Source organism: Anomaloglossus baeobatrachus, chromosome 6 (genome assembly GCF_048569485.1).
Source record: "Anomaloglossus baeobatrachus isolate aAnoBae1 chromosome 6, aAnoBae1.hap1, whole genome shotgun sequence".
In the NCBI taxonomy this organism is placed as follows: domain Eukaryota; kingdom Metazoa; phylum Chordata; class Amphibia; order Anura; family Aromobatidae; genus Anomaloglossus; species Anomaloglossus baeobatrachus.
In genome coordinates this window covers 122,379,862-122,392,834 of record NC_134358.1, presented here as the reverse complement: position 1 = coordinate 122,392,834, position 12,973 = coordinate 122,379,862, and the positions used below count along the sequence as shown (strand labels likewise).

At 47.9% G+C, this 12,973-nt stretch overlaps 1 protein-coding gene across 2 annotated transcripts in view; it reads left to right on the top strand.

The window, feature by feature from the left end:
• Window positions 1–12,973, top strand: part of MTFR1 (mitochondrial fission regulator 1) — a 77,791-nt gene that overhangs the window by 44,600 nt on the left and 20,218 nt on the right. For both annotated transcript variants that reach the window (XM_075353229.1, XM_075353230.1), the window contains exons 6-7: window positions 77–318; window positions 1,994–2,258. In XM_075353229.1, coding sequence (XP_075209344.1) covers window positions 77–318; window positions 1,994–2,258 — 507 coding nt within the window. The remainder of the gene's footprint in view (window positions 1–76; window positions 319–1,993; window positions 2,259–12,973) is intronic.

Sequence of the window (12,973 nt, the reverse complement as noted above, 5' to 3'; positions counted from 1 at the left end):
TGGTTGAAGGCGTACAGTGAGCAATGCACCAAAAAGTCTGTGTTTCCCCTAATAATACTTGGCCTTCATCTTGCAGGACACAGAATACTTTGCACCAGCATCTCTCCCTGGAGGATGACCCAGCTCACTTTGATAAACCATTACGAAGACAAGTATCTCTGCCTGTTTTGTTGAAAGAAGGACCAGAGGTCAAACCTCAACCAGCGGCCAATGAAGAAGCTCTGCAGAAGATCAGTGCACTCGAAAGTGAACTAGCCAACTTGAGAGCACAGATAGCCAAGATTGTTACCATCCAGGAGCAGCAGAATGTTGCGGCAGGTACGTATTAATTGATAAAAAACTGGGTTACTCAAAAAAGGTGTTATAGATAGAGATAGCTAGATAGAGATAGCTGTATATATATATGTATGTATGTGTGTGTGTGTGTGTGTATATGTGTAATATATATATATATATAATTATATTGCACATATATATGGTAATGCAATATTTCAGCTGTGGCTACAGAGGGACAAGTGTTGGGCAACAGTAGTTCTCAAACAAGTTGTACAACCAAAAATATTTATGCAACTTCCCTGCGACTTGCTGTCATGGGTTTATTTTAGATCTGCGATTTTGCTGTAAAAATTAAAAGTAACAGCTAAATCACAGACCCGTGGACATGCGTTGACCTCTGTGGAAAGTCGCGACAGAAAATCCAATGTATGTCACTACATTTGTGCCTCTGTAGTTGTCGAAGTACAACATCATAGGAAATCATTAGTTGTTGTACAATGTGTCTGAAACCCAAGTGACTGGTGCTGAGCTGTAATGCTAGACATAGGTCATGTACCTTAAGAAAACCTCTTTAAGTCATTTAAGGTTTTCACACATCAGTTTTTGCAGGTCTTTTCAAAAGCATATGGTGGTTCAAAATGACTAAAGAGAACCGGTGAGCAGCTTTTTGCTATTTAGTCTGACAGCATGATGTAGGGACAGAGACCCTGATTCCAGTGATGTGTCACTTAGCTGACTCAGTCTTTGCATTGTTTGTGTGTGCCACACTAAGCATGGAGAACAGAAACAGAAGAAAATGGTTAAAAAATATCAACAATTTCAAGGTTACAAGTCCATCTTCAGAGATCTTGATGTTCCTTTGTCCACAGTGCACAACATAATCAAGAAGTTTACAACTCATGGCAGTGTAGCTAATCTCCCTGGATGTGGATGAAAGAGATAAATTGATGAAAGGTTGCATCGCAGGAAAATTTGGATGATGGATAATCATCCTCAATTAAGTGCCAAGGAATTTCAAGCTGTCCTGCAGGCTCAGGGTGCATCAGTGTCAGCACGAACTATCCATTCACATTAAATCAGCAGTCATGTGCAGGGAAAAATGGGGGATCGGCATGCGGGCCCGCATCAAAGGCAGGGACATGGCATATGATGTAAATATACGTCATATGTTGTGGAGGGGTTAACCTGTGTAAATGTTGGGGTAGTGTCACTGTGCTATTACACTCACCGATCGCTGTCTTCTCCAGTATCCAACGCGGATTCACTCCTGAACCAAGTCATGTGACTGCTCTTCAGGCTCTGCGGATCATACTACTGTGTGAGCCTGAAGTCTCTTTTACAATGTAAACCAATGGATCCTCGTGACTCTCCATAGATTTACATTGTAAAAGCCACTTTTGGGTCACACAGCGCAGTGTGACCCGGAGGAGTCTGAGGAACAGACACATGACTCAGAGGAGTGAATGTTTGCTGGATGCCGGAGAAAATGGCGATCAGTCAGTGTATTAACACACCGACACTACACTAACATTTACACAGGTTTGGAAAAACAAATTAATAGGAGGGCTCACTTAAGTTACATTTTGACAATACATCGGCCAGGTCAATATGACAATTAGTATAACGTCACAACCTATAGTCACTTTCACAATTTTCACTATTGCATTATATTGTTATATAAGTGATACTTACATATATATATTTCTGTAATTGTTAGTGTCTAGTCCTACACCTGCCCATGTTCCTGGACCCCCTCCTATGTGTGCACCGCCGCCTCCACCACCACCGCCGCCTCCACCACCACCTCCGCCACCTGGTCTTCATCGGAGTGTCTCGGCTATTGACCTCATTAAGGAGAGAAAAGGAAAGAAAAGCCTCTCAGAATTGTCAATGATTGACAGCGCGCCAAAGAAGCCTGAAATGCCAAACATGTTGGATGTCCTTAAAGACATGAATAGAGTAAAGTTGCGCTCCGTTAAAAGGCAAGTCTTCTTCACTCCATATTTGTATCTCTTGTGTGTCTCCCTAGCTGATAAAAAGATTAATAAAGCCATGCTCTTAATGAGCAGCTGGTACTCGGATGGGAAGATTCTGGAAAATTGCTAGAGTTCCCCATTAGCTTTCACTATAATCGGGTACTCTAATCACACCCGTCCGAGCATCAACTGCTCGCGAAGAGCACCTAAACACCGAACTATTCACTCATCACTGATATAAACAAGTTGCATGGGTTTTAATTCTAAACACTTCCAAAGATGTTTTTTTTTTATTCTAGCAGATCAGCCTCTTCATAGTATTGGTGTGCAGATGTAACCTTAATATCGTAAAACAGAGGTCGCTTGCCATCTTCACTAGTAAGGCTACTTTCACACATCCGGTTTGAGCACTGCGGCTCAATCCGGCTGTGAAAACTGTGCAACGGATGCGGCGAAAACACCGCATCCGTTGCATAAGTTTTTACATGCGGCCCGTCCGTTTTTTTCCGGTTGCGGCATGCTACTGAGCATGCGCAGTGGAAAAAACCGCATGCGGCGACCGGATGCGTTTTTTTCCGCATCGCGCCGCATCCGGCCTCCATAGGTATGCATTGAAAAATGCGCCGCAGCGGCCAGATGCGGCACGATGCGGTGTTTTTTGCCGGAGCAAAAAACGTTGCAGGGAACGTTCGATCCGGCCGCGGCATCGACTAAATCTGCCACATGCGGCAAAAACCGGACCGAACGCAAGCCCCTGCGGCACAATACGGCACTAATGTAAGTCTATGCAAAAAAAAAACGCAACCGACGTTACAAAAGCCGGTTGCGGTTTTTCTGCAGAACGCCGTATTGTGCTGCAGAGCAAAAATCCAGATGTGTGAAAGTAGCCTTACTTGGCGCTCTGATGTGCTGGATGATGGCTCATGTTATCCTGAATTATATGCCCTACATGTGTAGACTGTATTCTTTATAATGCAGATGTAGACTATTCTGTTTTTCTCTTTTGATTTGCCGCTTGTATTTTTGGATTGCTGCACACAATGCAATGTCCTGTATTGGTTTCCTTCTGACGCGGGTTAGGCTTCTTTTCTTTTGCCATGGAATCGATGACACACGGCTAGATGCCCAGGTACTGCACACACTTAATTATGTGTTACCCACATTGTGTTACATTCTCTCTCTCTCTATCTATCAATTTATCTATCTCTATCTATCTATCTATCTCTATCAGCCCTGCTTTTTTTTTTTTTTTTCTTTCTCTCTCTCCCCCCAGACTGCCAAATTATTCCAAGCCCTGTATTTGGTATAAAAGATCAGGTCATATTGAAGGATGAGCTGCAAAACCAAATACGGATAAGCTGATAATAAATGTCAGACACATCTGCTTCTTTCTCTGCCATAATTGATCAGTCATTATAAAAATGTTTCAATTGTGAGATAAAATCTGTGTTCAGTGAACACTTTCCCAGTACTGAGATATGAGGTAGCAGCTGGTGCTGATGAGATTCTGTATAGATTGAAGAGGGAGGAGCTAGAGGCAGAGGGAGGAGCTAGAGGCAGAGGGAGGAGCTAGAGGCAGAGGGAGGAGCTAGAGGCAGAGGGAGGAGCTAGAGGCAGAGCTCCCCCTCCCATCTTCAGACTCTCATCAGTAACAGCTCTCATCTCCTTTCTCAGTAATGGGAAAGTCTTCACCGAAGACAGATTTTACCACAGAATTGAGAAATTAAAAATGACTGATCAATTTTGGCAGATTTGTCTGATAGTTGCTTATTTTCATGTGTACTATTGACTTATGAAATAAAAATAAAATCGACGGTAAGGGTATGTGCCCACGATCAGGATTCACTGTGTCCTGCTTGCAGCGGGTCCTGACCTGCAGGGCCGCGACTCTACTCTGCAGGATCCCCATGATCAGGGTTCATTGCGCTGCGTTTTTTTGCTTGTGTTCTCCCTACAGAGGATGCATGCGAATACGCAATAAAAAATTGACATTCTGCGTTGTGGAAACACGCACCGCAGGTCAGTGTTTGCTGCGGAAAAAACAAAGCACAGTGGGCACGGGATTTCTAGAAATCCATCCACTGTGCTTGTACTGTACAACGCAGCGTTTTGGATGCAGCTGAACCATGCAGAGTCCAACACGCTGCAATACTGATCATGCACACGCACCCTTAGACTTTAAATATTTTTTTTCTAGAAACCTGTTAAATTAAATTCATTGTGCGCAGATTGGATTGTGACGTCAAACGAAGCTGAGCTCCCACAATTATCTATGCAATTAGAAATCCACGTAATGAAGCATCATAAAATTAGCTATACTGAAGTAAAGAAAAACAAAAAGGAAAATACAAAGGACTCATATTAGAACATACTTATAGGTGCTAGAGATGGGGAGACAGAAGGCGCAAATAGGGTCTTACCCGGTATAACTTTGATTGGTGAAAGTTAAAAATACACTCACCTGGTATGGTTGTGCCAGTCACAACTCCTGAAATCGCATGTGAGTGCTAGCTTGGTTTGAAAGCAGCGGCCCCGTGAATGGCAAATATATAAATATAGAAAAGGGAAAACGGGTTTTAGCCGCGCTAAAAAACCACTGGTGCAGGATTAATGAAGAAGTTTCTTTTTTATTTTTTTTTTTATTTTTTATTTTTTATTTATTATTATATATTTTCTTTTTTCCCTGAGGAAGGAGACGGTCCTTGTCTCTGAAACACGTTGGAAATGCAGAAATAAAAAAGAAACTTCTTCGTTAATCCTGCACCAGTGGTTTTTTAGCGCGGCTAAAACCCGTTTTCCCTTTTCTATATTTATATATTAGAACATACTGGCACTCAAAGATATAATGAAATCAATAGAACTGAGTTTTCAATGCAGTTACAAAAATGTGTACATTGCTGCATGCATGAAGAGATCGAAAAATGACTAGTAGAGACTTATGGATAGCAAAAAAGCATTTTATTATTAACAATCATAGAAAAGATCTCTAAACAAACCCCTAAGGAAGTGCCAGTAAGGGCATGAAACATGTGGGGGTGGCCCTGCGTTATTGGTGGACGCGCAGTTTTTCTCGGTGTGGTGCGATGGGTGACTTTTTTAGTGCACTTCATATCCTGGATTATTTTTGCTCATCTGCACTTTGTGCCTTTGGTGATAGCAGTGTGGGTCTTTTTATGCCATTAGGCTTATGCTGCATATGTGTGCACTTTGGTTTATTTAAACCCTCACTTTTTAGCCCGTACCCACCTTATTTGTCCATTTATTTGCAGGGTCATCTTTCCACTTTTTCCTTTCCCCTGATTTGTCCGTTTTTTACTGTGTGCTCTCTGTAGGGCAGTTTTCTTTGTCGCTCCATTGGGAGACCCAGACAATTGGGTGTATAGCTTCTGCCTCCGGAGGCCACACAAAGTATTACACTTAAGTGTAAAGCCCCTCCCCTTCTGCCTATACACCCCCCGTGCATCACGGGCTCCTCAGTTTTTATGCTTTGTGCGAAGGAGGCTGACATCCACGCATAGCTCCACATCTTAGTCAGCAGCAGCTGCTGACTATGTCGGATGGAAGAAAAGAGGGCCCATAACAGGGCCCCCAGCATGCTCCCTTCTCACCCCACTCTGGTCGGCGGTGTTGTTAAGGTTGAGGTACCCATTGCGGGTACATAGGCAGGAGCCACATGCTGTTTTCCTTCCCCATCCCTTAAGGGCTCTGGGTGAAGTGGGATCCTAATCGGTCTCCAGGCACGGGGACCGTGCTCCCTCCGCAGCCCCTGGGGAATCTGCTGGACAGGAGCCGGGTATCGTCAGGGACAAGGCCCTGCTACTGTGAGGTACTCTGTGTCCCCTTGGGGGACCGCGCATGGAGCGCTTGTGCCATACACACTGCAGCACTGCTGGGTGTGTTAGTGCGCCGGGGACTACCTCGCCGACCGCGCTTATTTGCCGGCCGCGCTTATAACTTTTAGTCCCCGGCTTTTGCGGCCTAGTATCGCATATTCCCGCCCCCAGGCCTGTCAGTCAGGGGAAGGGCGGGACGCTGCACAGGACGTCAGCGCTGAGGGCTGGAGCATACTTTGTATCCTCCTCCCCCCTCACTCAGCACAGTGGGGCACCAGATTCCCGCACTTTCTAGGGCACGCCCACGGTCTCCTCCTCCCCACAGAACGCCGGCAGCCATTCCTGTCAGCACTTCTGACGCTGGAGAGGAGAGACAACACGGCTCTGGGAGGCCCAGGCAGGGAATCTGGTGATCACACAACCGCTTTGAGCGGTCGGTAAGCAGCACCTGAGGTGCTGGCCCCACTGAGTGCCGAAGTGTACATATATATATATGCTTATATGCTATACATTTACACTGTACGGTCGCACTGTTGATTTTTGGCTATATACCCTCCTGGATTGTACTCAGAAGAGACAACAGCATGTCGTCCGCAAAAAGCAAGGGTGCCAAAGCACAGGCTTACTTTGCAACCTGTACCTCATGTGCGGCTATACTACCGGCAGGTTCCACCGACCCTCATTGTGTGCAATGCTCGGCCCCTGTGGCACTTACTCAGCCGGAGCCTCTGCTACTGGTGGCCCAGGTGGAACCACCTGCTACCGCTGTCCAGGTGACAGGGACGGAGTTTGCAGTTTTTGCTGACAAACTGTCTGAGAGTATGGATAAATGGTCTGCTAAGATACTAGAAGCCTTACAGTCCAGACCGGTGACTCAGGCCCCGGGCACTGTTGAATCATTAACCCCAGGCCCCCCTCAGTTGGAGCAGCAAAGTGCTCCTGGGGTGACCCATAGGTCCCAGGGTGAGGTCTCTGACACGGACCGCAGTCCCAGGCCGCCTAAGCGGGCTCGCTGGGAAATTCCCTCGACTTCATCACACTGTTCAGGGTCTCAGCAGGAGGACTCTCTGGATGATGAAGCGGAGGTGGCAGATCAGGATTCTGATCCTGAGGCCGCTCTCAACCTAGATACACCTGAAGGTGATGCCATAGTGAATGACCTTATAGCGACCATCAATCAGGTGTTGGATATTTCTCCCCCAGCTCCTCCAATTGAGGAGTCAGCTTCTCAGCAGGAGAAATTCCGTTTCAGGTTTCCCAAGCGTACAATGAGTACGTTTCTGGATCACTCTGACTTCAGAGAGGCAGTCCAGAAACACCGAGCTTGTCCAGATAAGCGTTTTTCCAAGCGCCTTAAGGATACACGTTATCCCTTCCCCCCTGACGTTGTCAAGGGCTGGGCTCAGTGTCCCAAGGTGGATCCTCCAGTCTCCAGACTGGCGGCTAGATCCATAGTTGCAGGGAAGATGGGGCTTCACTCAAAGATGCCACTGACAGACAGATGGAGCTCTGGTTGAAATCCATCTATGAAGCTATCGGCGCGTCTTTTGCTCCAGCATTCGCAGCCGTATGGGCACTCCAAGCTATCTCAGCTTGTCATGCGCAGATTAATGCAGTCACACGTACGTCTGCTCCGCAAGTGGTGTCCTTAACCTCTCAGGCGTCGGCGTTTGCGTCCTACGCCATTAATGCTGTCCTGGACTCTGCGAGCTGTACGGCGGTAGCATCCGCCAATTCGGTGGCAGTCCGCAGGGCCATGTGGCTACGTGAATGGAAGGCAGACTCTGCTTCCAAAAAGTTCTTAACCGGTTTGCCATTTTCTGGCGACCGCCTGTTTGGTGAGCGATTGGATGAAATCATTAAACAATCCAAGGGAAAGGACTCATCCTTACCCCAGTCCAAACCAAACAGACCTCAACAAAGGAAGGTACAATCGAGGTTTCGGTCCTTTCGGTCCGCGGGCAGGTCTCAATTCTCCTCGTCCAAAAGGCCTCAGAAGGATCAGAGGAACTCCGATTCATGGCGGTCTAAGTCACGTCCTAAAAAGACCGCCGGAGGAACCGCTCCCAAAGCGGCCTCCTCATGACTTTCGGCCTCCTCACACCGCATTCTCGGTCGGTGGCAGGCTTTCCCGCTTTTGCGACGCCTGGCTGCCACAGGTAAAAGACCGTTGGATGAGAGACATTCTGTGTCACGGTTACAGGATAGAGTTCAGCTCTCGTCCTCCGACTCTATTCTTCAGAACATCTCCGCCCCCCGAGCGAGCCGATGCTCTTCTTCAGGCGGTGTGCACTCTGAAGGCAGAAGGAGTGGTGATCCCTGTTCCTTTTCAGCAACAGGGTCACGGTTTTTACACCAACTTGTTCGTGGTGCCGAAAAAGGACGGATCCTTCCGTCCTGTTCTGGACCTAAAACTGCTCAACAAACACGTAAAAACCAGGCGGTTCCGGATGGAATCGCTCCGCTCCGTCATCGCCTCAATGTCCCAAGGAGATTTCCTAGCATCAATCGACATCAAAGATGCTTATCTCCACGTACCGATTGCACCAGAGCATCAGCGCTTCCTGCGTTTCGCCATAGGGGACGAACACCTTCAGTTCGTGGCACTGCCTTTCGGCCTGGCGACAGCCCCACGGGTCTTCACCAAGGTCATGGCAACAGTAGTAGCAGTTCTGCACTCTCAGGGACACTCGGTGATCCCTTACTTAGACGATCTGCTTGTCAAGGCACCCTCTCAAGTGGCATGCCAACACAGCCTGAACATTGCTCTGGAGACTCTCCAGAGTTTCGGGTGGATCATCAATTTTCCAAAGTCAAATCTGACACCGGCCCAATCACTGACATATCTTGGCATGGAGTTTCATACTCTCTCAGCGATAGTGAAGCTTCCGCTGGACAAACAGCGTTCACTACAGACAGGGGTGCAATCTCTCCTTCAAGGTCAGTCACACTCCCTGAGGCGCCTCATGCACTTCCTAGGGAAGATGGTAGCAGCAATGGAGGCAGTTCCTTTTGCGCAGTTTCATCTGCGTCCACTTTAATGGGACATTCTCCGCAAATGGGACAGGAAGTCGACGTCCCTCGACAGGAACGTCTCCCTTTCTCGGGCAGCCAAGGCTTCCCTTCAGTGGTGGCTTCTTCCCACTTCTCTGTCGAAGGGAAAATCCTTCCTGCCCCCATCCTGGGCTGTGGTCACGACGGACGCGAGTCTGTCAGGGTGGGGAGCGGTCTTTCTCCGCCACAGGGCTCAGGGTACTTAGACTTGGAGTCCTCCCTTCAGATCAATGTTCTGGAGATAAGGGCAGTGTATCTTGCCCTAAAGGCGTTCCAGCCGTGGCTGGAAGGCAAGCAGATCCGAATTCAGTCGGACAACGCCATGGCGGTGGCATACATCAACCACCAAGGCGGAACACGCAGTCGGCAAGCCTTCCAGGAAGTCCGGCGGATTCTGCTATGGGTGGAAGCCACAGCCTCCACCATATCCGCAGTTCACATCCCGGGCGTAGAAAACTGGGAAGCAGACTTTCTCAGGCGCCAGGGCATGGACGCAGGGGAATGGTCCCTTCACCCGGACGTGTTTCAGGAGATCTGTTGCCGCTGGGGGATGCCAGACGTCGACCTAATGGCGTCCCGGCACAACAACAAGGTCCCGACATTCATGGCACGGTCTCAAGATCACAGAGCTCTGGCGGCAGACGCCTTAGTTCAGGATTGGTCGCAGTTTCAACTCCCTTATGTGTTTCCTCCTCTGGCACTGCTGCCCAGAGTGTTACGCAAGATCAGGTCCGACTGCCGCCGCGCCATCCTCATCGCTCCAGACTGGCCGAGGAGGTCGTGGTACCCGGATCTGTGGCATCTCACGGTGGGTCAACCGTGGGCACTGCCAGACCGACCAGACTTGCTGTCTCAAGGGCAATTTTTCCATCTGAATTCCGCGGCCCTCAACCTGACTGTGTGGCCATTGAGTCCTGGATCCTAGCGTCCTCAGGGTTATCTCAAGAGGTCATTGCCACTATGAGACAGGCCAGGAAACCAACGTCCGCCAAGATCTACCACAGGACGTGGAGGATCTTCTTATCCTGGTGCTCTGATCAGGGTTTTACTCCCTGGCCGTTTGCCTTGCCCACTTTTCTGTCTTTCCTTCAATCCGGAATGGACAAGGGTTTGTCTCTCGGCTCTCTCAAGGGACAAGTATCGGCACTTTCCGTGTTTTTTCAAAAGCGTCTAGCCAGGCTTCCGCAGGTACGCACGTTCCTGCAGGGGGTTTGCCACATAGTCCCGCCTTACAAGCGTCCGCTAGAACCCTGGGATCTTAACAGGGTGCTAACAGCTCTTCAGAAACCACCTTTCGAGCCGATGAGGGATGTTTCTCTTTCACGCCTTTCGCAGAAGGTGGTCTTCCTAGTGGCAGTCACATCCCTTCGGAGAGTGTCTGAGCTAGCAGCGCTGTCATGCAAAGCCCCCTTCCTGGTGTTTCACCAGGATAAGGTGGTTCTGCGTCCGGTCCCGGAATTTCTCCCTAAGGTGGTATCCCCTTTTCATCTCAATCAGGATATCTCCTTACCTTCTTTTTGTCCTAATCCAGTTCACCAATGTGAAAAGGATTTGCACTTGTTAGATCTCGTGAGAGCACTCAGACTCTACATTTCTCGCACGGCGCCCCTGCGCCGTTCTGATGCGCTCTTTGTCCTTGTCGCTGGCCAGCGTAAGGGGTCGCAGGCTTCCAAGTCAACCTTGGCTCGGTGGATCAAGGAACAAATTCTTGAAGCCTACCGTTCGTCTGGACTTCCGGTTCCTTCAGGGCTGAAAGCCCATTCTACCAGAGCCGTAGGTGCGTCCTGGGCATTGCGGCACCAGGCTACGGCTCAGCAGGTGTGTCAGGCGGCTACCTGGTCGAGTCTGCACACTTTCACGAAACACGATCAGGTGCATGCCTATGCTTCGGCAGATGCCAGCCTAGGTAGGCGAGTCCTTCAGGCGGCGGTTGCCCACCTGTAAGAGGGGGCCGTTTTACGGTTCTTTTTATCGAGGTATTCTTTTACCCACCCAGGGACTGCTTTTGGACGTCCCAATTGTCTGGGTCTCCCAATGGAGCGACAAAGAAGAAGGGAATTTTGTTTACTTACCGTAAATTCCTTTTCTTCTAGCTCCTATTGGGAGACCCAGCACCCGCCCCTGTTCCCTTCGGGCTGTTGTTCTTTTGTGTACACATGTTGTTCATGTTGAATTGTTCTTTGGTTCATGGTTTCAGTTCTCCGAACATCCTTCGGATTGAGTTTACCTTAGACCAATTTATAAGTTTCCTCCTTCCTGCTTTAGCACCAAAACTGATGGGCCCGTGATGCACGGGAGGGTGTATAGGCAGAGGGGAGGGGTTACACTTTTTAAAGTGTAATACTTTGTGTGGCCTCCGGAGGCAGAAGCTATACACCCCAATTGTCTGGGTCTCCCAATAGGAGCTAGAAGAAAAGGAATTTACGGTAAGTAAACAAAATTCCCTTCTTTGCTTTCCATAACAAGTCTCTATTAGTAATCTTATTTATCTCTTCATGCATGCAGCAATATACACATTTTTGTAACTGCATTGAAAACTTAGTGGTTCTATTCATTTCACTGAAGTAAAGAAGTTGCAAAAATACTTCTGTTTTTTTTTTGTTTTTTTTCAAAGATTTAAACTGCAGTAGGCATGTAGATGTGTTGTGGAAATGGATTTTTCCTTAAAGCATCACTCCTGAATTTTTTATTTTTATTTTTTTATTTCACCACTGGAGTAGTGCTTTAAATATAAGCCTCCGTAATCTTTTTCAATACTGAGACTGTCCCACGGCGCCATCTTATGTCCATAACTTCTGACTGTCTGAAAGTCAGAGGTTACATCACAGTTTCTCAGTACAAGTCTGTGAGAGTCAGACTGAGGGTCTCATAGACTTGTATTGAGTTGTCACCTCCAGCACGCTTCATGAAACACTGGAGCCGCAGAGAGATCACGAATCACAGGAGACTGACCACAGCGACAATGATAGAAGATGAGGATGGCGGAGGGGGCGTTTGAGACAGGGAAAAAGAAACACTCCTTCCTCATGTTAGAATCACAATAAGGGTTATGAGCGGTTTTCCAGCGCTTTCTCAGGTGGGTTTCACAGCGGATCCGACTGGGGAAAAAAAAACATTGTGTATCTGCTGTTACATTGCCTCTTTATATTAACATTCTGCTAGAGGTTAGAGATGGCAGAAAACCTTTTCCATGTGTTTCCACCCTGCACATCCCATTCCACAGAGGTACAGTGGAACCTCGGTTTATGAGTAGCTTGTTGTGCAAGTATTTCGCTATACGAGCAAAGCTTGCTGGAAATTTGTAACTCAGTTAACGAGCAATGGTTTGCTGTACGAGCAAATACTCACCGCACACACTTCCGGTTCCGTACTTTCACCTTGCTCTGACCTGCTCTTGCAGTCCACACAAACGTACACAAACATGCATGCACACACACATATTATGCTCACCTTACCCTCCGTTCCATCACCAGCCTCCTGGTTCTTGTAGTTCGTCAGTACAAGATGTGTATCGGGTAACCATTGCGACGATGGAGGAACTTCCGCTGCCAGCCACTACTCAAAGGCAGCGGAAGCTGCGACATTGGTTGCGATGGTTACCCGATACACATCCTATACTGGCGAACTACAAGAACCAGGAGGCCGGCGATTGAACGGAAGATAAGGTGAGCATAATGTGTTTGTGTATGTGTGTGTTTGTGCATATTTGTGCATGTGTGGAATGACAGAATAGGGGACCAGGATTGGACATTTAACAAGTTGTGGAACGAATTGTCTGAGCTTGCATTATTTCCAAATGGGAAATCTTGCTTTGCTAGATGAGTAATTTGGTTT